This window comes from Microtus ochrogaster, chromosome 7, assembly GCF_000317375.1.
Source record: "Microtus ochrogaster isolate Prairie Vole_2 chromosome 7, MicOch1.0, whole genome shotgun sequence".
NCBI lineage: Eukaryota > Metazoa > Chordata > Mammalia > Rodentia > Cricetidae > Microtus > Microtus ochrogaster.
The window spans coordinates 22991553-23014624 of record NC_022014.1 but is presented as its reverse complement, the minus strand read 5'-3'; the positions used below and the strand labels follow the sequence as shown (position 1 = coordinate 23014624).

The 23072-nt window shown below is 43.6% G+C and overlaps 1 protein-coding gene across 1 annotated transcript in view; it reads right to left on the bottom strand.

The window, feature by feature from the left end:
• The window catches only part of Vps53 (VPS53, GARP complex subunit), a 131409-nt gene that overhangs the window by 59841 nt on the left and 48496 nt on the right, over positions 1-23072 (bottom strand). Inside the window, exons 8-11 of the mRNA XM_005349525.2 lie at positions 13573-13651; positions 9452-9595; positions 8876-9018; positions 7579-7720 (exon numbers count right to left, since the gene is read on the bottom strand). Coding sequence (XP_005349582.1) covers positions 7579-7720; positions 8876-9018; positions 9452-9595; positions 13573-13651 — 508 coding nt within the window. The remainder of the gene's footprint in view (positions 1-7578; positions 7721-8875; positions 9019-9451; positions 9596-13572; positions 13652-23072) is intronic.

Here is a 23072-nt window from a genome sequence, read left to right as displayed (position 1 = left end):
AGGTATTACTTGGGGGGTTGGGTGGTGGGGAGGTGAAGAGGCTATTTATCTGAGATAAAACTATTTAAAGTACAGAATAATTCATATAACATAAAATTCAACATTCATAAGTGAGCTGCAATCCAGAAATATTCATGCATTATTTATTCATAGTAACTAAAAAATGGAATAAAACCAAATGTCCAGCAGATAAAGAGATAACTAATATTTATAACCCACACTCATATTACTCAGGCATAAAAAAATCAAAGTACTGATGCACGGTAGAGCACAGGTGAGCCTTTAAAATACCACAAGTGAAGTAGAGCAGACATAAAAGGCCACTCACTGTGTGTTTATGGAATGAGAAATGTCCAGAATAAACAGATCCCTAAAGACAAAAAGGAGATTAGCATTTTCTCCCAGAGCTGAGGGACGAAGGTAACTGGAAGTGATTGGTAAAAGAGTTTTCTTTCTTTTCTTTTTTCTTCCTTTCTCTTTCTCTTCCTTCACCTCTTTTCTCTTTCTTCCTTCCTTTCTTTCTTCTTTCTTTTCCTTCCTTTTTCTCTTTCTTTCTCCCTTCTGTACTTTCTTATTTTTTTTCTTCCGTTCCCTCCTCCTTCCTTCATTTCTTTCTTATTATGTATAGAGTGTTCTGCCTGCATGTCACTTGCAGGCCAGAAAAGTGAACGAGATCTCATTACAGATGGTTGTGAGCCACCATGTGGTTACTGGGAACTGAACTCAGGACCCCTGGGAGAACAGACAGTGCTCTTAACCTCTGAGCCAGGGTGATGAAATATCTTGGAACTTCACAGTGGGAATGATGGAGTAACCTTGTGAATGCACTAAATTGCACACTTGAAAAGGTGAGGGCTTTACAATTTTGTTATAAGAACACCCCAGGGGCAGAATTTATCATACAATGTAATTTGGGAAAGCCCAGGCATTGGCAGTGGTCTTTTCTCCAGTGACTAGAATGTCAGACTCTCTTCAGACATGACCTGCAGTCAATTACTGATGTGAGATGACCCTCTGGATGCTGTGAATATGTTTTATTACCATTGGTTAATAAAGAAGCTGCTTTGGCATATGGCAGGGCAGAATAGAGCTGGGCCAAACTGAAAGAAGGCAGAGTTCAGGGAGACACCAGTGGCCACCAGAGAAGCAAGATGTGAGGTAACACCACAGTCACACAGCAATACACAGATTAATAGAAAATGGGTTAAGATTTAAAAGCTAGTTAGTAATAAGCCTGAGCCATTAGCCAAGCAATTATAATAATATTAAGCCTCTGAATAATTATTTCCTAAGTGGCTGTGGGGCCCAGCTGGCAGGAGAGAAACTGGTCCAGTGGGACTGGATGGGACAGAGAAAAAAAACCTTTAGTTACAAAATACAAAATGCATAAGCAACACACAGTCCTCACTTTTGATAGGAAAATGGAGCCCTTCTTTTGTGTTTCTTCATTCTTACCTATCATTTCCAAATTTTCTATATTGAGTAAGTATTATTTTCTCCTTAGAAATAGGCACAGACACACAGTCTCATTCTGAGACTCCTAGAGGCAGGATCGCCCTTTCAGACTGAGGTCGAGAGAACAGAAGATGAGAGCTAGACCAGAGAGAAAGGTTGCTGTGAACACTTGGCTTGCCTGCCCAGAGAGCAAGGAGGAAATGAGAGGCTGTGGCTTCAGCCTTGGTTAAGAAAACTAAGGTTGGCTGGGCGGTGGTGGGGCACGCCTTTAATCCCAGCACTCGGGAGGCAGAGGCAGGCGGATCTCTGGGAGTTCGAGGCCAGCCTGGTCTACAAGAGCTAGTTCCAGGACAGGCACCAAAGCTACAGAGAAACCCTGTCTCGAAAAACCAAAAAAAAAAAAACTAAGGTTGGGACCTGAGCCAGTGACCTCCACAGGAGCAGGTACAGGGAGAAAATGCCAAGGGAGAGACCATCAAGGGAGCAGACCCAAGCCAGAACACATCAGAAACATCATCCACCATGATCAAGTTGGCTTCATCCCAGAGATGCAGGGATGGTTCAACATACAAAAAAAAATCTGTCTATGTAATCCACCATATAAACAAACTGAAAAACAAACAAACAAACAAACACACAATCATCTCATTAGATATTGAAAAAGCCTTTGGCAAAATACAACACCCCTTCATGATAAAAGTCTTGGAGAGAGCAGGGATACAAGGAACATACCTACACATAATAAAGGCAATATACAGCAAGCCAACAGCCAACATCAAACTAAATGGAGAGAAACTCCCAGCGATCCCACTGAAATCAGGTACAAGACAAGGTTGTCCACTCTCTCCAGATCTATTCAATATAGTTCTTGAGGTCATATGTAGAGCAATAAAGCAACAAATGTAGATCAAGGGGATACAAATCAGAAAAGAAGTCAAACTCTCACTGCTGCTGATATGATAGTTTATATAAGTGACCCCAAAAGATTCTACCAAGGAACTTCTACAACTCATAAATACCTTCAGAGATGTAGCAGGATACAGGACTAACTAAAAAAAAAAAAAAAAATCAATAGCCCTCCTTTACAAAGATGATAAATGGGCTGAGAAAGAAATCAGAGAAACATCATCCTTCACAATAGCCACAAGTAGCATAAAATATCTCGGAGTAACTCTAACCAAACAAGTAGAAGACCTGTATGACAAGAACTTTAAATCTTTGAAGAAAGAAATTGAAGAAATCACCAAAAAATGGAAAGACCCATGTTCTTGGGTAGGTAGAATTAATATAGTAAAAATGGCAATCTTACCAAAAGTAATCTACAGATTCAATGCAATGCCCATCAAAATCCCAGCAAAATTATTCACAGACCTTGAGAGAATGGTATTCAACTTCATATGGAAAAGCAAAAAACCCAGGATAGCCAAAACAACCCTGTACAATAAAGGATCTTCTGAGATATCACAGTCCCTGACTTCAAACTCTACTACAGAGCTACAGTACTGAAAACAGCCTGGTATTGGCATAAAAACAGACAGGAGGACCAATGGAACCAAATCGAAGACCCCAGATATCAATATGTATACCTACAAACACCTGATTTTTGACAAAGAAGCAAAAAATATAAAATGGAAAAAAAAGCATATTCAACAAATGGTGCTGGCATAACTGGATATCAACATGTAGAAGAATGAAAATAGATCCATATCTATTGCCATGCACAAAACTCAAGTCCAAATGGATCAAAGACCTCAACATAAAACTAATCCACAACTTTCTGTTTCTAAAATGTTATTTTTTTAAGCTTAGAAAATACATTTTATGTTAAAATGACCCTTAAACTAAATGACAATTCTGTTTGAAAGGCCAAGAGGAAATGGACTCCAGCAGCAGAATGTAGGGAGGATTCGTATTTTTAAAAAAGACAAAGAAAAAGAAAACTCAAACTCAGAGAGGCAGTTAACCCCAATCTACTCTTCTTTCAGCAGAAGGCTGGATAGAATTTGCTCACCTTCAATCTAATCATCAGGTCACTAAAAATGCATATGGATACAGTTAAACCACATACAGACATTTGCTTTTAATTTCAAGGCAAGTGAGCCTTAGACTTCCTTAAATCCCTCCTGCAGGGTCAGAAGTTGAGGTAAGAGGCGAACACACTGACTGCTCACGTGTTGCAGAAAGAGCTGAAGGAAGGATGGGGATTGAACTTGGGAGCACTAGTACAGACAGACAAAGCAAGCCCATCCAGTCAAAAGTGTATCATGCCCCCTTTACTGTCAAAGTCACCAAGGGCTTAAAATGATACAGAGAAGCCAGGGATGGTGTATATATGTGTATATGTGTGTGTGAGCTGGCGGGGGGGGGGGGAGGGAAAGGAAGAGAGAGAGTTAGAGGTGGCATAACAAACTAACAGCAGGCATCTCCCTGATTTGTTTTCCAAGGAGTCTGCTAAAGTTCTATAAAATCTGATGTGTATTATATAGTGTCAAGATATACCTGGATCCATTTTGTAGTTTATTCTGAGATCCTAAAACAAAATGGTAGTCAAAAAAAAGATTTTTTCCAAAATGTCTTCCCTGGAGGCAAGCAGCAAAGGAGGAGGGACAGGACCAGGGCACAGCAGGTCAGGTCACTCAGCCTGGGAGCTAGGGCCTCTTTCCAGGGTCATTGCTACAAGTATTGTCAGGAGTCATGACTGGTTCACCAGAATCCCTCCCATCAAGGATGACAGATCACAAACAAAATGGATGGCCCCTGTTGGTCCAGACTGAGGTGATGGCAGGAATCAGGCCCAGCATGAATATCATCTAAAGTAAGAACCTTCCCAGCACCCCAAAGCTAGGGGTCTGAGAACCTGGCCTTGATACTGGGAACCGAGCTGAAGAGGCCATGGTAGTCTGTTGGTGTTCTAAAAGTCTTGTTAAAAAGAAAACCTTTGCTGACTACAGGAGCCCACTGCCAAGTGCAGATCGGCTGTTGAGGCTTGGTAATTGCAAGAGACAACGGTCCGGAAGAAGACGGTGAACTCTGTTAGAAGCTGCCTGACTTGAAGAAGTGTGTGGGGGCAGCTGACCACCGCGAAGAAAAGTAAATAAAGAGCTTGTGATGTCCTGCAGGGTCGGTGTGTCCCTGTATGTGTCCTTATGTGTGTGCGCGTGCATCTCTCTGGTCAAGGATTTGTGATGTGAAACTCCCTTGGGAGCCTAACAGGAGAGAGAAGCAAGGTCTGAATGATTAGAAGGGAGATTGACAAACCAGTTCTGCCAAAAAAATTTAAAAGTCACATGACAAGAAAGGCAAGGCCTGGGGAAGAGAGCTCCTATCTGAGGAGCACAGCAACTCCAGGATGACAAGGTTTCAGGCCAGGAGCCAGCCCCAGCTAAAGGAATCAAGGTGAAGAAGTACAGTACGATCCTGAGAAACAAGCGCCCGAGCCTACCCCTCCAGACAGAGGTGGCTGCAATCAGTCAAGTGCCACTGTGATATTGCTATCCTGTTGTCTACAATAAAACCAAACCAAAAAGGGCACCATCCTCACAAGCAGGAGCAGAGTTCAGGCCGGCTTCCCAGGGTCTCAGCAGCATCAGCCTGTCTACAGGCCTCGCCATATGATTTACTTCCTAGTTTCAGCATACTCCTCCTACAAAGTGATGCTTTCAGGATGACATTCTTGTTCAAGTATCTGCATGTACTTTGACCATATCCACTCCGCACAGCCTTTTCCTGTCTTGTCCTCCTTTAAGCCCCCACCCTAGCACTGTTGACCCTTGGGGGATTTCTTGGATTGGTGTCACCAGTGTCATGTGTCCTGGACAGACCTAGGTTTGCAGACTTCCCTGGTTATCAACTACAGCACAGTCATCTGTGATCCTAACGTGATCTAACAGTAGCAGAAATCACCAGGAGTGGGGTCCTGTTTACAGGGGTGGGTATGGCTCAAAACAGGCATTGGCTGAATGATATTCCAGAATCTGTTGCTGGGGCCTGTGTCTTGTTCACATAGTTGGATTTCTGATCCACAGAAGCCATCCTTGTGCGCGACCCAGCTTGGCTAGCTGGAAACCATGAGAGCTCATGGACTACATGCAGGGTGGGCCTGGTACTCAGTTCTGAAAATTCTCTGTCCTGTGAGGCTGAAGCAGGCTGTCTAAGCTGCTGCTGAGAAGAGGGCTCAGGTAGCACTGTGGGGAGGAGCGCAGGCTTGAGCATCTGGCATGTGACGCCAGGCAAAGGCTTCTCGGCAGGCACACACATTTCCCTGGGGTTTGTTTTTTTGTTTTTGTTTTTGACAGTACTACGGAGTGAACCCAGGGCCTTAAGCATGCAGAACAAGCACTCTATTACCCAGCCACAGCCACAGCCCCAGTCACACACTTCTTTCTGTAGCTTTTCTGACTCTTACTTTCTTTAACGACTATGGTGGCTTGAATGAGATATTCTCTATAATTTCAGGAAATTGAATACTTGTTCCTTGGTTGGTGGTTCTATCTGAATAGGCTTTAGAGGTATGGCTTTGCTGGAGAAAGTGTGTCTCAGGGAGCAGGCCTTGAAGTTTCAAAAGCCATAGGCCATGCCCAGTTTGCTCTCTGCCTCTGCTTCAAGTTGGGAGCCATCTGCTACTATTCTAGCCGCCAAGCCTTCAAGCCGCCATGCCTTCTGCCAGGATGACAATGGACTCTCATCCCCCTCATAGGCCCGAATAACCCTTCCTCCTTAAAGCCATGGTGTTTCATTGCAGAAACAGAAAAGTAACTAATACATGGACACTTTCATCCATTTGTGGCCTATTTTTTACTCTATTACTAAAATAAAATCAATTTTGAAAATGAGTTAGTATACAGAGGACTGTCTACATATCTTATTTACTTATTTAATGTGAAGGTTTTGTGTTATATTCTTTCCTTGTTTTTTCAGTCAGAGCTCATAGAGCCCATGATGGCCTCAAACTTAATTTGTAGTTGGGAATAACCCTGAACTTCTCATCCTCTTGCCTTCACCTCCCAAACAGGATCACAGGTCTGTGCCACCACACCCTGTTTCTACACATCTTAAGCATGGAAACTTTTTTGTGAGTCTAGTTGTCTTTAATGAGATCATGAGTGAGTATAAGCAGAAAGAGGCTTGAGCTATTGCCTTAAAATAGGACTGTCATCATTTTTATATCACAAAGTGGGTCCTAAGATGGCACATAGTTGCCAATACCCTACAATGGCTCCCTGAGCTTAGCCGGAAGAGACGGCCATGAGGAAATAGAAACTTAAGCCCCAGCATTTCTCAGAAACTCTGTGATTCAAGGACCTTGTTCATCAGATTTCCTCTCCTCCCTAAATGGCCTGCTGCCGACAAACTGGCCTGACTACACCAGGCACAGATCCCTCCTGGTAGGCTTGACCCAGGGACCCTGCTCTAGAGAGGGCGGGGTCTGCTCTAAGCCTTCAGGACCCCGTGAAGCCCACCTGCTCTCCCAGCTGGGCTGCTGCTCTCTACCCCATGGGACACTCACAGCTTGTCTCCTAATAATATTTTTCCTACACATGGAGTGGTCCTTTTCAGTGGTTTTGCGGCCCTCACCTACAGAGGATTCTACCAAAGGGCCAGGACCTTAAGACGGGAAACCTGGGAGCTAGAGAACATTGCAGGGTGAGGAATGGACAGGTGAGTGGTGCTCCTGGCCTGACTCCAGCTCTATTCTTCCACCAGAGTGGCTGCAATTCTGTTTGTATGATTATCTCTATGACTTCTGAAGTAAAATGAGCATAGTAGTAAGAACCTTCTACAGGGATGAATCAAAGTAACTGATGGCAGAGAAATGCACATAGCTCAGTGTGGAACATATGGCGGGAATTAAAAACAAAACAATCGTGTCAAGTTTAGATTCCCCATCGTTTTGTTAGGAGTTTTGGAAATCAATTATTTGGCCTACGTCCCTTGTTAAAAATAACTTAACCTGAGCACAGTGGCATGTGTCTGTGGCCCCAGCTCCTTTGGAGCGGAGAGGAAAGGGTCACTAGAGACCAGAGCCAAGGATGATGATGTTCACACTTTACAGAGAAACAGTGAATGAAGTCAGGCTACCCCAGCCTCTGGTACCCAGATCCAGCTCCCTCAGGAAGTTCTTACCAGGGTTCCATCTGTCAGGGTGCAACCGGAGAAGTGTTTTGCAAGAAACCCCTCAAAGTTAGTTGTCCTCTGAATTGCAAAAAGAAGCAATTTCACTTCAATTTCCTTAGCTCTGGCTCGCATGATTCTGGAAAGTTCTGTCCTTCAAAGTAAAGAGAGAAGACTGCCGTCAAACAGACATCTTTTATTCATTTATGACAAAGGGGCTGGAGAGATGGTTAGTCAGCTAAGAGCACTTGCTGTTCTTGCACAAGACCCGGTTCAGTTGCCAGCACTACATGATAGCTCACAACCATCTGTAACTCCAGTTCCAAAGGAATTGATGCCCTCTTATAGCCTCCATGACACCAGACATGCACATGGGCACATATTACATGCAGGATATACATATACACATAAATCAAAAAGAAACATGTATTTTAAAAAATACATGCTCTCAGCACTTAGGAGGCAGAGACAGACAGATCTCTGTGAATTCGAGGCCAGTCTGGTCTACATAGCAAGTTCCAGGGACAGCTAGGGTTACACATAGAAACCAAAAAAATAAAATATAATAAAATTTAAAATAAAATACAAAATACAAGCATGTGTATATGTGTGTGAAAGGAAATATCTTTCATTTAGGAAAAAATGTACAGGATCATTTCAAACGTTGAAGTCTATTACCAACTCAGTCAAAGCCTTGGGACTAGAAATGTACCAGTTTTCCTCCTGCAGGGGACACAGTCTAAGAACATTCCTCAGACACTTGAAACCTAGGTAGTACACAGCCCTACACATGCTATGCTTTTTCCACACATGTCTCTATGGAGGGGTTTAATTTATAAATGAGGCACAATAAGAGCATAATTTAAAATTTATGATAAAACAACAATTATAACAATAAATTATAATAAAAGTTACTTTAAAACTCATGAATTGTTTCTTTCTAGCATCAACCATGGAGAGACATAGGGAGACTATACACACCATAAATAAAAATTTTGGTGAAGTTATTTCCCAGTAAAAATGCATCAAGATTTACAATATAAATCTGATAATGTGATTATTACTATATTTACATCTCTATGTGTTTGTTCTGAGACACTCCCCCCCCCAAAAAAAAAGACAAAAAAAAGTTCCTGGCTGGGCTGGAACTTGTTATGTAGCCCAGGGTCCCAAACCCAGTGATCTGCCTGCCTCCGCCTCCCAAATGCTGAGATTGAAGGTGGGCACCAATATCTGACCCATAGTTTCAAATTTTCAATCACATGAAACCGTACGTCAGGCTTGTGAGCACGAGACAGCTGAGAGTTACCTCGTCACATGGCAGAATTCCACTGAGATCCTCTCCATCATGTGCCACTCCCGCGGAAACATCCGACCATACTTCTCCTCATAGTCCACAAGCTGGCGCTTCACCCAGGCATAACGTCTGTCAATTTTGTCCAGCCAGGCGATCTCATGAAGGGAGGAACAAAACCACTCAGTGCTCAGAATAACAAGCAAAATCTAGGACCCAAGAAAGGCAGCCGACCTCCATCTTTCTCCCACTTAAGAGAATCTATACCATGCTATTTACTTGAACTGGATTTAGTTCTCCACCTAGGGTCCATGGCTGGCACCAGGGCTCTGAGTGCTTTTTCTGTATGGAAAGTGTTACACACAAATGCATTCTTCTGGGGGAGAAGACAGCTTTCATTAATTTTTCCAAATGGTCAGTGACTTTAAATGGTGAAGATCCTCTAGCCTGTAAAGTCAGCCTGGGGATCTGTGGCTCAGGGCACAAGGCTATCCAATAGTTAATTGTACTAGTAAAGCATAGGTCAAGAGGCTTGGCAGCATTAGTTTCTTTTTTAGTAAAATTAAATTGTTTCATATGGCCAATACTTACATCTTGGTTTTCTTGAAAAAGTACTAGATACTCTGATAGATGCTGTTTAATAAACTTTTTGATGATTTCCTGTTTGATTCTGGGGTCCAAGATATTAGCCACCAGGCATGCGTCTCTCAGGACATTGCTGGGTCCTCCTGGCCTCTGGTAAAACAAACAGCATACACCAATTAACTGGCAGAAGTATCTGCACCTCTCTCTCCTGGCCTGTAACAGCTGCTTCTTCCTTGTCTCTCACTGTTGGTACTCCTCTCCTTGGACATCCAGTCTTGCTTCAGTAGATTGATATCTTAGTCACCGGTTCTTCAAGAAAAGAACAGTAGCCAACCTAAAAGCCAGCCTGTGACTCAACAGTGAGACATTCAAGAAAACAGAGCCAGCAAAGATCACAGGAAATTTTATTTTCCGTGTAGCAAAACTGAAATGACCTAAAAAGCCAGAATGACAACAGAGATTATATTGAAGGGTCCCCAAAGTCATTGTGGCTCTCGTGTACCATTTTTCCTGCTTCCAACTTCCTAGGCTCCCTGTTGTTTTGTCTGCTTATTGCCAGCTGGCCTGCCTGCTTGCCAGCTTTGAGACAAGGCCTTGCTACGTAACCCAGGCCGGCCTCAAACTCAGGGTCCTTCTCTTTCAGCTTGCCAAGTGCTGGGATCACAGGCATGCCCTACTATGCCCAGCTGTCATTCCTGTTCTTAAAGAGCTATAATTGCGGCCACCCGGTGGTGGTGCACGCCTTTAATCCCAGCACTTGGGAGGCAGGGACAGGCAGATCTCTGTGAGTTCGAGACCAGCCTGGTATACAAGAGCTAGTTCCAGAACAGGCTCCAAAGCTACTGAGAAACCCTGCCTTGATAAACCTTAAAAAAAAAAAAAAAAAAAGAGCTATAATTGTGACAAAGAGGGTGGTGGTTTTAAAAACTCACACTAAATTCTAAACCACCAGACTCGTTTCACTGATGGCCAATCACCCAGATAGACTGCCAAAGGTGAAATACTGAGACACTGGTTCCCTGACCTGAAGGGTGGAGGTGGGGAAGGGCTGTAAGGATACGGCAGCTAAGAAGGGCCTTGTTTACTACCAGAGCAACTGCATCTCACTGACCTGCTGCTAATGCATCACTGAATATATGTGCTGACCAGGATCCCTATAGTACAAAGAACCCTTGGAAGCTCTTGGTTTACTACATAGCCTGGTGACTTGGCAGAAGTTACTCAGCCTCACCTGAAAAGCAATGGGCTTAAATCAGGATGAGCAGAAGGTCTTCCAAAGCCTTCCTGATTGTTTGTTTCTATCAAGTCTGTCCATCTCAATTGATGTTCAAATATCAGACAAGGTGCCTAGACCCAAACTGTTACAATGTGACCTGCTCTACTCTGAACCGCTATTCTGCTGCCCTCTGAATACACAGAATGTTTAACTCTGGCTTCAGGATGAAAATGCTTGAACTCACTGACAGGTCATGGACACCAAAATATAGAGGTTCAGAGGTTCAAATTTTCTCATTTACAAAAAAAAAAAGTTGGGGCTGGAGAGATGGCTCAGTGGTTAAGAGCATTGCCTGCTCTTCCAAAGGTCCTGAGTTCAATTCCCGGCAACCACATGGTGGCTGACAACCATCTGTAATGAGGTCTGGTGCCCTCTTCTGGCCTGCAGACATACACAGACAAAATATTGTATACATAATAATAAATAAATATTTTAAAAAAAGTTACTAAATTATCTTGGTGTCTGAGTTACTTTTCTATTTTTGTGAGGAGACGCCATAAACAAGGGAACTCAGAGAAGAGAGAGCTGATTGGTGTTCATGGCTCCAGCATGGCAGCAGGTAGGAAGGCAGGGCACTGGAACAGTGCTTGAGACTTTGCATCCTCATTCAAAAGCAGGAGGTGAAGAGGGAGCCAGGAATGGCACGAACTTTTTTTTTTTTTTTTTTTTTTTGGTTTTTCGAGACAGGGTTTCTCTGTGGCTTTGGAGCCTGTCCTGGAACTAGCTCTGTAGACCAGACTGGTCTCAAACTCACAGAGATCCGCCTGCCTCTGCCTCCCGAGTGCTGGGATTAAAGGCGTGCGCCACCATCGCCCGGCTGGCACGAACTTTTGAAACCACAAAACCCTCACCCAGTGGGCACATCTCCTCCAACAAGGTCACACCTCCTAATCCTTCACAACACTTCCACCAACCAGGGACCAGTATTCAAACATATGAGCCTATGGGGACCACTCTCCTTCAAACCACCACATTTGGATATTTCATTTTAAATTATTAATTAATTTTTTTTCTTAAGAAAGAATATTTCCTGTGTAGCCCAGACTGGCATAGAACTTGCTATATAGTCTGAGCTAACTCATGATCCTCCTGCCTCAATCTCTAGGATGCTGGCTGGCATGACAGGCACAACCACTAATCAATACTTTAAAAAAAGTTTTGGCTCAAATTTTCAAACCAGGATTAGTAACACAAGGCCTTTTAGAAAAATCAATAGTCTTTAAAAACGGAAAAAGAAAACTTAACAATATCCCATTAAGTAACAGTCAGAAAAGGAAGTCAGGTCGTTAAACCCTTTTAACTTCAGATGCCCCCTGGGACCTGGGAGAAAGGTAGAAAGCAGGCCATAGTCAGATGATGGGCAAACGATAAAGACCCTTCACCCACATCCTTCTGAAACATCGTGCAATGGGATGGGGCAGCGAGCACACGAAAGCAGTTGCCTGGGAAGACTACTATTTACAACTAGCACTAGTCTAAAATAGCAGCCGCCAGCCAGGCAATCCCTTTTTGCTTCTGAGAACTTCGTTTTCCTCAGAGGGCCATGAGGAATAATGGCTTTCCAATCTATGCCTTTCCTGAGTTACATCAGGTGACTAAAAGATGCAGTTCTCGAAGCAAAGTGCTTCACAAATGAATATCAGATTCCTGGCAGTCAGCTGGAAAACACAAAGGCATTAAGGTTAGGAGCTGGTCGCCTACAGAAAGCAATCTATCAGAGCCAGGGCTGCCATCCCCACCTACTTCCTAATACAGAGCACAAAGGAAAAGCGATTAAGATATTTCCAGTTATTGAATTCTGGAGCAAATGCAGGAAATGCTCCTTGGCTCACGAGTGAATGTATATCCATCCCCATCTCCACCCACAGAGCCCGGTGAGGAATGCTGCTGGCCATGTGCTAGGCTTCGCTTCTGCCTTCAACAATGCTTTCTCTTGAAACAGCTCAAATAATAGAGAAAACAAGCTTCTGCGGGCTCTGCCCTCCCCGACACATGCAAGGCATTAAGATGACATCTGCTGCAATGTGAAGGATGGAGCTAACAGCAGTTTCCCAGCACAATAGCAGCCAAGGGAGGGAAGCCTGTGTGAGATATTCACCCAATAGCTCCCAAGCGAAAGCAAAGGCCTCACAGACACAACAGAGACAGCTCCACCACCAGCGAGCTCGAAGATCCCAGAGAAGAGGATTCCCATGGTTAAAAGTGATCTCTGGATTGTGTCATGAGAGTTACATAAGCTCCTAGACACGCCTCCCAGTTGTCTACTCACCAAACCAAAGCCAGTGTTATGTAACAATTCTAAAAAACACTGCGGTTTGAAGGTTTTTTGTTTTTTTTAAGCACAGCTATGAGGGAAAAATGTGAGTTTATAGAGCAGATAAAATGCAAGATTTGACAAACATTAAATTAAACCAAAAGAATCCTCATATTTTTTTCCCCAGAGGGAGGATCTCATGTAGCCCAGGCTGGCCTCAAGCTCAGTATGTAGGCAAGGATGAACTTGTGATTCTCTTGCCTCCATCTTTCTAGGGCTTAGATTACAGACATGCATCACCATACCCAATTTATGTGGGCTAGTAATCAAATTCAGGTTTCATGCGAGCTTAGGTAGGTAATCTACCACCCAAATTACACTCCTGGCCCAAGTCCTCTTTCTGAGGCTGGAAGGACACAGATCAACGGTCAGCATTGCATCGTGAATACTTAAAACAGAGTCGGCAGACAGCTGGCCTGTGCCAGCCAGCACCTCTGGGATCAAACCACGTGCATCACCACTCACACATCTCACACTACCAGATGGAGTATGAGCAGTGGGAAACCTAAAGACTGGAGGGAAAACGCAGACCAGTACCTTGGTACCCTGTGAAGGAAACGCTTCTTCAAAATCAGCCAGGATCTGCTGTCCTAGCTCAGTCTGCGCAGCCTTCACCCTGGGGGAGAAAGGGACTGTATTAACGACTGGCAACATTTTCAAATTCCTGTATACAATGGATCCACGGGGTCAGGAACTGTTAAAGTCTCTAGGACTCCGTAGGTGATCACCTGGGAAAGAAGGAAAAGAGATGTACAGCTAGGTAAGAGAGGTCACACAGAAGCAAGAGAGGTTACACAGAAGCAGGGATACAGGCATCTCAGAATGGATTTTTTTTTTTTTTTGCAGTGCTAAGGATTGAACCTATGGCCTTGAACATGAGAGGTAAGTGCTCTGCCACTGAGCTATGTTCTCAGCCCTTCAGGATACAGTTCTAGGTCACCTTTACCTACTGGGTGTGTGTATATATATATACACAAATATATGTATATGTATATATGCTGAGCCTCACAAAATTTCATTTGGGGGTGGTTATACTGCAGGGAAATATTATATACCAGCACCCCAAGAGAACACAAATCTGTCAGATTACTAAAACAACTGTTTCCCATCCTACAGGCAGAGTGGGAAGAGTGGTTCAGACTGTTTCAGAGTGACTTTATATTTGCTTCTTATATTTTAATTCAGAAACCTAATATTTAAAGCAAGTAACAAAAAGAAATCTCTAAGGTGAAAGAAAAAGAGCCAGTTGATCAATAAACTATTGTTTAAGAGCAAAGGGTACCATCTGTAATCCCAGCACTGAAAAAGCCGAGGCAGGGGGGTCGCAAGTTGAAAGCCTGACCAAGGAGATGTACTTCAAGACCATGTCTCTCTCACACAGCCAAACAAGATAAGACAGGCCAAACAAGTGATGTGCACTGGGTGGAGATGGAGCTTCAGGAGAATGTGAGGGAAAACGTGTAGAGGGCTGGGGTGGGCTGCTTCTTGATGGATCTGCAGGACCAATGCTGGTGCTCAAGAAACAGCCAGCCTGACTGAAAGGAGAAAAGGAGAAGCAGCTAGGCTGAAACAGGAAGTGCACATCAGTAAGCGCTGCCATCGTGTCCTTGTACCGGTCAGCTGCCTCTGCTAGTGACACCCGGCTTGTCCAGGCACAGAGCTAGAGAGCTAGGCTCCTGGGCAGCTCTGGACCTCCCTGAGCCTGACGTAAAGGTGTGCTTTGCCAAAAGCACCATGAAACAGCATGCCTCCTTGCTTGGACTCCACCCTACAACTTCTGGATCGATTTTATAAAGTTTCTAGAAATAGTGAACAACCTAAAACCACAAGTTCTTTGGCTATTGAGGAGAACCTGGCAAGTGGCTGAGATCTTATGTTTTAACGAGAGCATAGGCATGACCCAGAACACTCAGTTTCTTCCTGTGCCATAGTTATAATCAAGCCTGATCCCAAATACTTTCCAGGGTTTTCCACTGTCTTCAAATGTTCCAAACCATTACTACAGGTGAGTTTGTATTCTTTTAAGTTTGTGTTCAAGATAAGGCAATGCTGGAATATACCCCACCCCCACCTGGAGTTGCCCAGGAGACATCTGGAAACCTCCTGAGTGTGAAGTCTGATGCGAGAGAAAAGAATGCACTTTCATAAAACTGCTCCTCGGAGCATCTTGCCACTCCCCAGAGCGAGCCAGCAGGCTGTCTCCTGTGGGCCTGGTCACAAGGCAGAGATCCGGATGCTCACGCCCCTCTGTTCTGACACTCTTCTTGGAATTGCAAAGACAGCACCAGTTCTTTCTTGAGGCACAGGACAAATCCTGTAGGTGAGGCCCACCCCTGACCAGATGTATGCATGTTCAGGGCCACTGACCCTCCATGAGGCTGCTGGGCTCAGCTCTGTCTCTGCTACCTCCACTCTACTACAGTCCCAACCTCTATGTTCTTACAGTGGCTGGAAAGACAACCAAAGTACATATGGTCTTGGCACTGGAGTACAAAGGAAAGGGAACTCCAGGTTCCCATCTGTAATGATTTCTAATGTTTAAAGTTACCTTTGAGACCAGATAGACTTAGCTGTGCCACTAAAAAACTGTATGTAATAAGTTACTTCCTCTAAGTGGGCCACAACTAAGAACCATTGTGAAAGGGGCTGGAGAGATGGTTCAGCAGTTAAGAAACTGCTGCTCTTCCAGAGGACCAAAGTTGGTTCCTAGGACCCATACCAGGTGACTCACAACTGTCTGTAACTACGATTCCAGGGGAGTTGACAGTCTTTTCTGGCCTCTGAGGGCAAATATACATAAAGAGTGAAGGAAGGAGGGAAGGAGGGATGGAGGGAGGGAGGGAGGGAGAAGGGGGTGAGGAAAGAGGCCTGTGCTAGAGGACTTCAGTGTGTTTCCAGTACTGATAATTTCACAACAACCAGCTTACTGTTTTAGCTGGCAACAGCACTCACTTTTACAAGTGGTAGCAAGAGGGATTTATCATTAACATTAGGGCAGAAAAATAAGCTTCCGCCTAGAACTGTTTGCAGACATGGTTGTCTCCCTGTGACTGAGATGAAGGAACAGCTATCCCCTGGAGACATTACTGACAGAGAGATCACATGCACAGATATTTTCTGGTGAGCCACAGCTTCTATAATGGTTACAGCTTATGAATGAGTCCCAAAAGGCTCCTGTGTTGAGGGCTTGGTCTTCAGGTGGTGTTACTGAGAGGTGACTGGACCATGAAGATGAACTTCACCACCAAACTAAACCACTGAGAGATTCATCGTTGATGGGGTTATTGAGAAATGATGGAGCAGGGAAATGGAGCATGGTTTGAAGAAGTCTGTCTCTGGCTGGGGTGGGCATGTCAGGCTGAGCCAGTAAAATGGGCGTGTATTTTGTTCTCAGATCCTTGGTGAGCCACCCTGCTCTACCATGTGCTCCCTACATGATGCTCTGCCTTATCTATGTTGCCCAGAAGCATCATAGTCAGTGACCATGGACTGAAACCATGAAACAAAATAAGCCTTACTTCTTCTCTTTTCTTTTTTTGAGATAGGGTCTCCAAGTAGCCTTTGCTGGTCTGAAACTTGCTATGTATATCAGTGATGGGGGAAAGTCTTCTGTTTTATGTTAATTTCATTGGTTAAATAAAGAGACTGCCTTGGCCCTTTAATAGGACATAAAATTAGGTAGGCGGAGGAAACAGAACAGAATGCTGGGAGAAAGAAGCTGAGTCAGAGTCGCCATGATTCTCCCACTCCAGACAGACGCAGGTTATGATCTTCCCTAGTAAGCCACCTCGTGGGCTACACAGATTATTAGAAATGGGTTAGATCAATATGTAAGAGCTAGCCAATAAGAGGCTGGAACTAATGGGCCAGGCAGTGTTTAAAAGAATACAGTTTCCATGTAATTATTTCGGGTAAAGCTAGCCGGGTGGCGGGAAGTGGCCCACTGCTTTTATTACAACAGAGTGGCACCCTATCAGGTTGACCTCAAACTCAAAGAGATCTACCTGCCTCTGGCTCAGAGTGCTAGGACTAAAGACATGCATCACATCACTAGTCCAGCAACCATTACCTCTTTTAAGCTGCTTTTCTTTGTTATTTCCTCACAGTAATAGAAACTAACGCAACAATCAATTGTCTGTCTACACAGGATCCTAGAAATAAGCTGACAGACTCATCATCAGCCCACCAACTAATGTGCAGCAGGAAGGATTAAAAGGTCCTTTCAGCAGCTGAGTGTGGTGGTGCCCGCCTTTACTCCTGGCACTCAGGAGGCAGAGGCAGAGGCAGGCAGATTTCTATGAGTTTGAGGCCAGCCTGGTCTACACAGTGAGTTCTAGAACAGGCTCCAAAGCTACAGAAAAACTCTGTCTTGAAAAACAAAACAAAACAAAAAAACCAACAACAACAAAAAAGGAAGCAGTGGTGACAGAAGAAGTAGAGTTTTACAGAAAAGAATAGCAGGAAATAGCAGGGTATATCCATTATCTTCTGACAGTCCAGGAAATCCTCTCCACGGCCCTGAAATAAGTGGACTGACTCCCACCTGATGCCTTCACAGAATGGAAGGGATTAGTCAAACGCTATAACGTAATAGTGCTACCAAGACTCTCAGCCTAGAATGACACAGAGACCTGGCCGGAGGCGCTGAGATCCTGTAATGTGGCCCTCACAGCTTAATCTGAGGAGGCCCAGACAGAACTGTCAAACACTAGTCAGACCTCTCCATTCTTTTTCCTACCACATCATGTGACTTCCCAACCTGCCAGGCTTCTCTCTCAAGTAAGAGGTTAGACATAGCTCTGGGGTCGGGTGGGGGGGAACTTAAGGGTTCCAAAGTTTTGTTTTGTTTTTATAAAGAAATGCAAGAATCTCCCATTCTTTCTTAGGAATACTGACTGACTAGAAACATTTGCTCTCATGGATATGCTTAAGCCAAGAGGATTTGAAATGTAAAGATATTAAAGAAAAAAAAATCTTTCCTTTAATACTACATAAATATCTAGGCATTTGCCAGAAGGGTAGTTGAAAGAAATAGCAAATCAAGACCCATAAACTTCATACTTCAAATGTACAGGCAAAGACTGGAGAATGCAACCCTGCATATGACTTCTGCAATTTATAGACAGAAGGCATTACACTGAGCAATGCACAGGGTCACTCAGCTTTCCTGCCTCCCTCAGTGAACAGCTATTTCGATTATTTCCAGATGGTTCCACCATCACTATATAAACATAAGGGAGGACAATTCACCAGAATGATGCTAAAAATAGGAAGTCTGGAGTTGGCTCCAAATGTTAGCACCTCTTTGAAAGCTGACGGCAGCGGAGCACTGCAAGCAAGCAACTCTCACATCACATTCTTCTCGGAGCTGCAGACTAGGGCTTGCTGTGCTGACAGACTATCACAAACACAGGTTTAAACTAAGAACAAGCTCAATGTTTGCAGGATGAATTAAAGGGCTCCTTCCCTCCAGCCCTCGCTTTAAGACATAGTTCTCAACTGTGGGTCAAGACCCCTTCAGGGGTTGTCAAATAATCCTTTCACTGGGGTTGCTTAAGACCATTGGAAATTTACATTACAATTTATAACACTAGCAAAATTACAGTTATAAAGCTGCAATGAAAATAATTTTATGGTTGGGTCATCACAATATGAAGAACTGTATTAAGGGGATGTAGCATTAGGAAGGTTGAGAACCACTGTTTTAAGAAAATGTCACTCAACAGTCCTAAGTTTCTTCGAATTTATAAAACTATACCTTTGAGAAATTAAAGATTTATTTAGTCTATTATTATTGTGTGTACATGTTTTCCTTTTTTTCTTTATTTTTGTATGTTTATCTGTGCACCAAATGCATACTTGGTGTGAGTTGCCAAGTGGCTACTTGAAATTGAACCTAGGTCATCTGCAAGAGCAATAAATGCTCTTAATCACTGAGCCAACTTTCCAGCCTGAAAAAAAACCAACTTTTTTTTTTTTTTGGAAAAGTAAATAGTACACCAAGAACACAGGCAAAAAGGAAAAAGAACAAAGCAATGGAATTGTCTCAAAGTAAAGAGAGCTTGTGTGCAGCAAAGGGAAGAATCCACAAAATGAAAAGGCAGCCAAAGAATCAGGAGAAAATATTGGGAACTGTATAGCTCACTAAGGTTAGTATCCAAAATATATAAAGAGCTTGGGTATGACCAAATAAAGACAACAAATGGGGTCAGATATACTTGGTGGGTGGAGTGCCTGAATAGCCAGCTGCTCCTGGGTTCAGGCTCCAGCACCTCATGACTAGGCGTGGGAGCACAGGTCTGAGTTGCAGCACTCAGAAGGTGCTGGGGGGAAGGATCAGAAAATCAAGATCATATTCAGTTACATAGAGAGTCTGAGGCCATCCTGGAATTTCTGAGACCCTGTCTTAAAAAAAAGGGAGGGGGGGGCTGGAGAGATGGCTCAGTGGTTGGGAGCATTGCCTGCTCTTCCAAGGGTCCTGAGTTCAATTCCCAGCGGCCACATGGTGGCTCACAACCATCTGTGATGAGGTCTGGTGCCCTCTTCTGGCCTGCAGGCATGCACACAGACAGAGTATTGTATACATAATAAATAAAGATTTAAAAAAAAAAAGGAAGGAAGAAGGGAGGAAGGAAAAAGAGAGACAGACAGAGACAGACAGACAGACAGACAGACAGACAGACAGACAGACGCAGGCAAAGAGGCCAGTCAGTCATTTAGGAAAAGGTTTCTGACACAAACCCAAGAATCTGAGTCCTACCCAAGGAACTCAAACTATGGAAGAAGAGGATTGACTCCCCAAAGTTATCCTCTGGCCTCCATTGCATGCCATGACTCACAAACACCACCAACCTCAAAATAAAATAAATGTAATTCTTAAAACCAGACAAATGATCTAAATAGGCACTGTTTTCAAGGCAGACATAAAAAATCAATAGGGTATATGAAAAAAATGTCCAACATTACTTCATCTCCAGAGATGTGCAAGACAAAATCCCAAAAAAGAAGCCAGTTGTGGTGCTGCATGCCTTTAATTCCAGCACTTGGGAAGCAGAGGCAGGCGGATGTCTGTGAGTTCGAGGTCAGCCTGGTCTACAAAGCAAGTTCCTAGCTGAACTACATAGAGAGACCCTGTTCAAAAAAACCAAAACCAGGATCTAAACAGGAAAGAGAAAAGTACAAGATCTCATGAGTAAACTGGGAACATGGGGGTCGTGGAAGAGGGTAAAAGGGGGAAGGGGAGGAAGAGAGAGGAGCGGAGAAAAATGTATAGCACAATAAAGGCAACAAAAAAAATTAGTAAATAGGAAAACAACCAAAACCAAACAAATAAATAAGCAAATAAATAAAATTAAAACCAATGAGGGGCTGGAGAGATAGCTCAGTGGTTAAGAGCACTTGCTGCTCAGTCATGAGGACTGAGCTCATATCCCAGCACCCATTCTGGGCAGCTCATCATTAATTCCAGTTCTAAGGGATCCAACAAGTACCCACACATGCATGTGCACATACACTCACACAGACATACACACAAATAAATTTAGGAAAACCAGCCTCGCTGAGATAAAGTCTCACTTGTAGCGAATTCTGACCCTCCCATCTTTGCCTCCAAATCTGAGACTACAGGCCACCAGAATGACTAACCTTGAAAGGAAAAACGGTGAGTGTTGGTGAGGGTGTAGGATGGGAACACTTCAATACCACTGGCAGAGACCTTAAGTGTGAAGCTATTACAGAAAATGATATGAAGTTCTCAAAAACTCCCAAATGAATCTACCCAAAGGAGATGAAATCCGCCCTCTTTACAGATAGCTGCCCTGCCTGGTTCACAGCAATAAGTTTGTAACAGCTAAGACACAGAAACAAACGTGTCTTTTGATGGACAAATATGGGTTAAAGAACTGTGGTGCATACATGCAGTGGGATTTTATCCAGCTTTTAAAGAGCTTTTTAAAAGAAGATGCTGACATCTGCAACAACATGGATAAACCTGGAGGACTTAAGAGTAAATTAAATAAACCAGACACAGAAAGATAAATATGGTGAGATCTCTCTTAGGTGCAGGCTCTTAAAATCTAAAGTCAAATACAGCTGCTCTCAGTGGCCACGGGCCTGCACTGCCATATCAATCTAACTATGGATCAGAAAAATTGGGGGGGGGGGCTGGAAGGGCTGGGGCTATGGCTCGGTGGAAGAGCATGTGCTTGGCATCCGCAGGGTCTAGGCTACAGTAAGCACACAGTATATGTATGCTAGTGGATGAAAGACAGAAGACAGGAACGGCAACAGATCACTCTGAGTCACCCCAAGACTAGAGCATGCTGTGCTCCCTTCCTGCTCCTCCCTACCCACTGAGAGCAGGCTTGCTTCCTCCATCCGTGAGTCCTTTCCTAAGCTCATCAAGTCTTGCTCATGGACATTCTTGGCTGTTCACATTCTCAGTCTGATATGGCAATCAGCCACCTCTAAGTGTAAAGAGATTAGGAAGGATGAGGGAAAGGGTGGTGATTTCCCTAGCGCTTTGCCAACCTATTCCGACATTCCTTAACAATCCCTCGACATCTCCACTGTAAGACAGTATACCCAGCATATGTAGCAACCTCCCCTGCCTGCCTCATACCTCATTTCTTTTTTTTTCTTTCTTTCTTTTTTTTTTGTTTTTTTTGTTTTTCGCGGCAGGGTTTCTCTGTGTTGTTTGGAGCCTGTCCTGGAATTCTTTCTGTAGACCAGGCTGGCCTCGAACTCACAGAGATCCACCTGCCTCTGCCTCCTGAGTGCTAGGATTAAAGGCATGCACCACCACCATCCAGCCTGCCTGCCTCAAATTCTTAGAAATTATGAAAAGATTTAAACAGAAGTCAAAAGTCAGACAAGAAAGTGGGTGATAGACTAGGTAGTCTGTGGGTTTCCTGGTAGAAGACTAAAGGAGAAAATAACAAAACCTACTCAAAAATGAAAAGACAGAGACTGGAGAGATGCTCAGCAGTTAAGAGCACTTTGTTCTTCCTGCATTGAACCTGGGTTCAGTTCCCAACACCCACATGGTGGCTTACAATTACCTATACTTCCAAAGTCCTCTTCTGACCAACACAGGTACCAGGAACACATATAGTGCACACACATAGACAGAGGTAAAATACTCGTACACATAAAATGAAAAAAAAATAAATCTAAAACCTAAGAAAATATAGACAAGAAGGGAGCTCTGAAGGTAACCTCTACTTGGCTCAAATCACAGTAATGTGATTGCCAGGAGTAGTATCTGCATCCTTACCCTACATGCTCAGTCAGACACTGAACAAAACAAAGCAAAGAAAGAGATACTTCACAAGGAAAATATAAAGAGTCGATCATGAGTTATTGAGAAAATTAAAATTAAAGGGAGAAGGTAATGACTTTCATCTACCAGATTGAATAAAATGAAAACAAACAACACCTAATTTGGTGAGGGATGGTGAAACAGGTCCTCAAGCACTTCCAGAGGGTTCTGTGTACCTATTAAGCTTTTTTTTTTTTTTTTTTGGAAAAAAAAGTGAGCTATAGTTCTTAAAACTTCAAATCCATATAACCTGAGGACCGAGAATCTACTCTACTTGCACATGTGTGAAAGGAGGTATTTCTTGAGAATCAGAATAACGAATCCAGGGATATGGAAACAGCTAACTAGCCTGGGACAAGCTATCCTATGGCAGTCCACACACGGAAAGAGGCAGTTCTACAAACACAGTGTAGTGGACAGGCGACAATCTAAAGGGAGACCCAATAAGCTGATAGCAGTTACTCCTCCCAGGAAGTGCCAGAGCATTCGAAATGAAGCTAAAGGAATTCTGACACACCTGTTTGTTCACTTTTTGCCTTTTTCTTTGTGTTTTGAAAGAGGTTCTTATCCTAAGGCCTAGGCTGGCCTCAAACTCAGGCCAGTTCTCTAGTTTAACCACCTGGGTCCTGGGGTTATAGATGTGAGCCACCCACATCTAGTTTAGACTTTTTTTTTTCTGTTTTTTTTTTTATTAAATTTTATTATTCAATTAAGGATC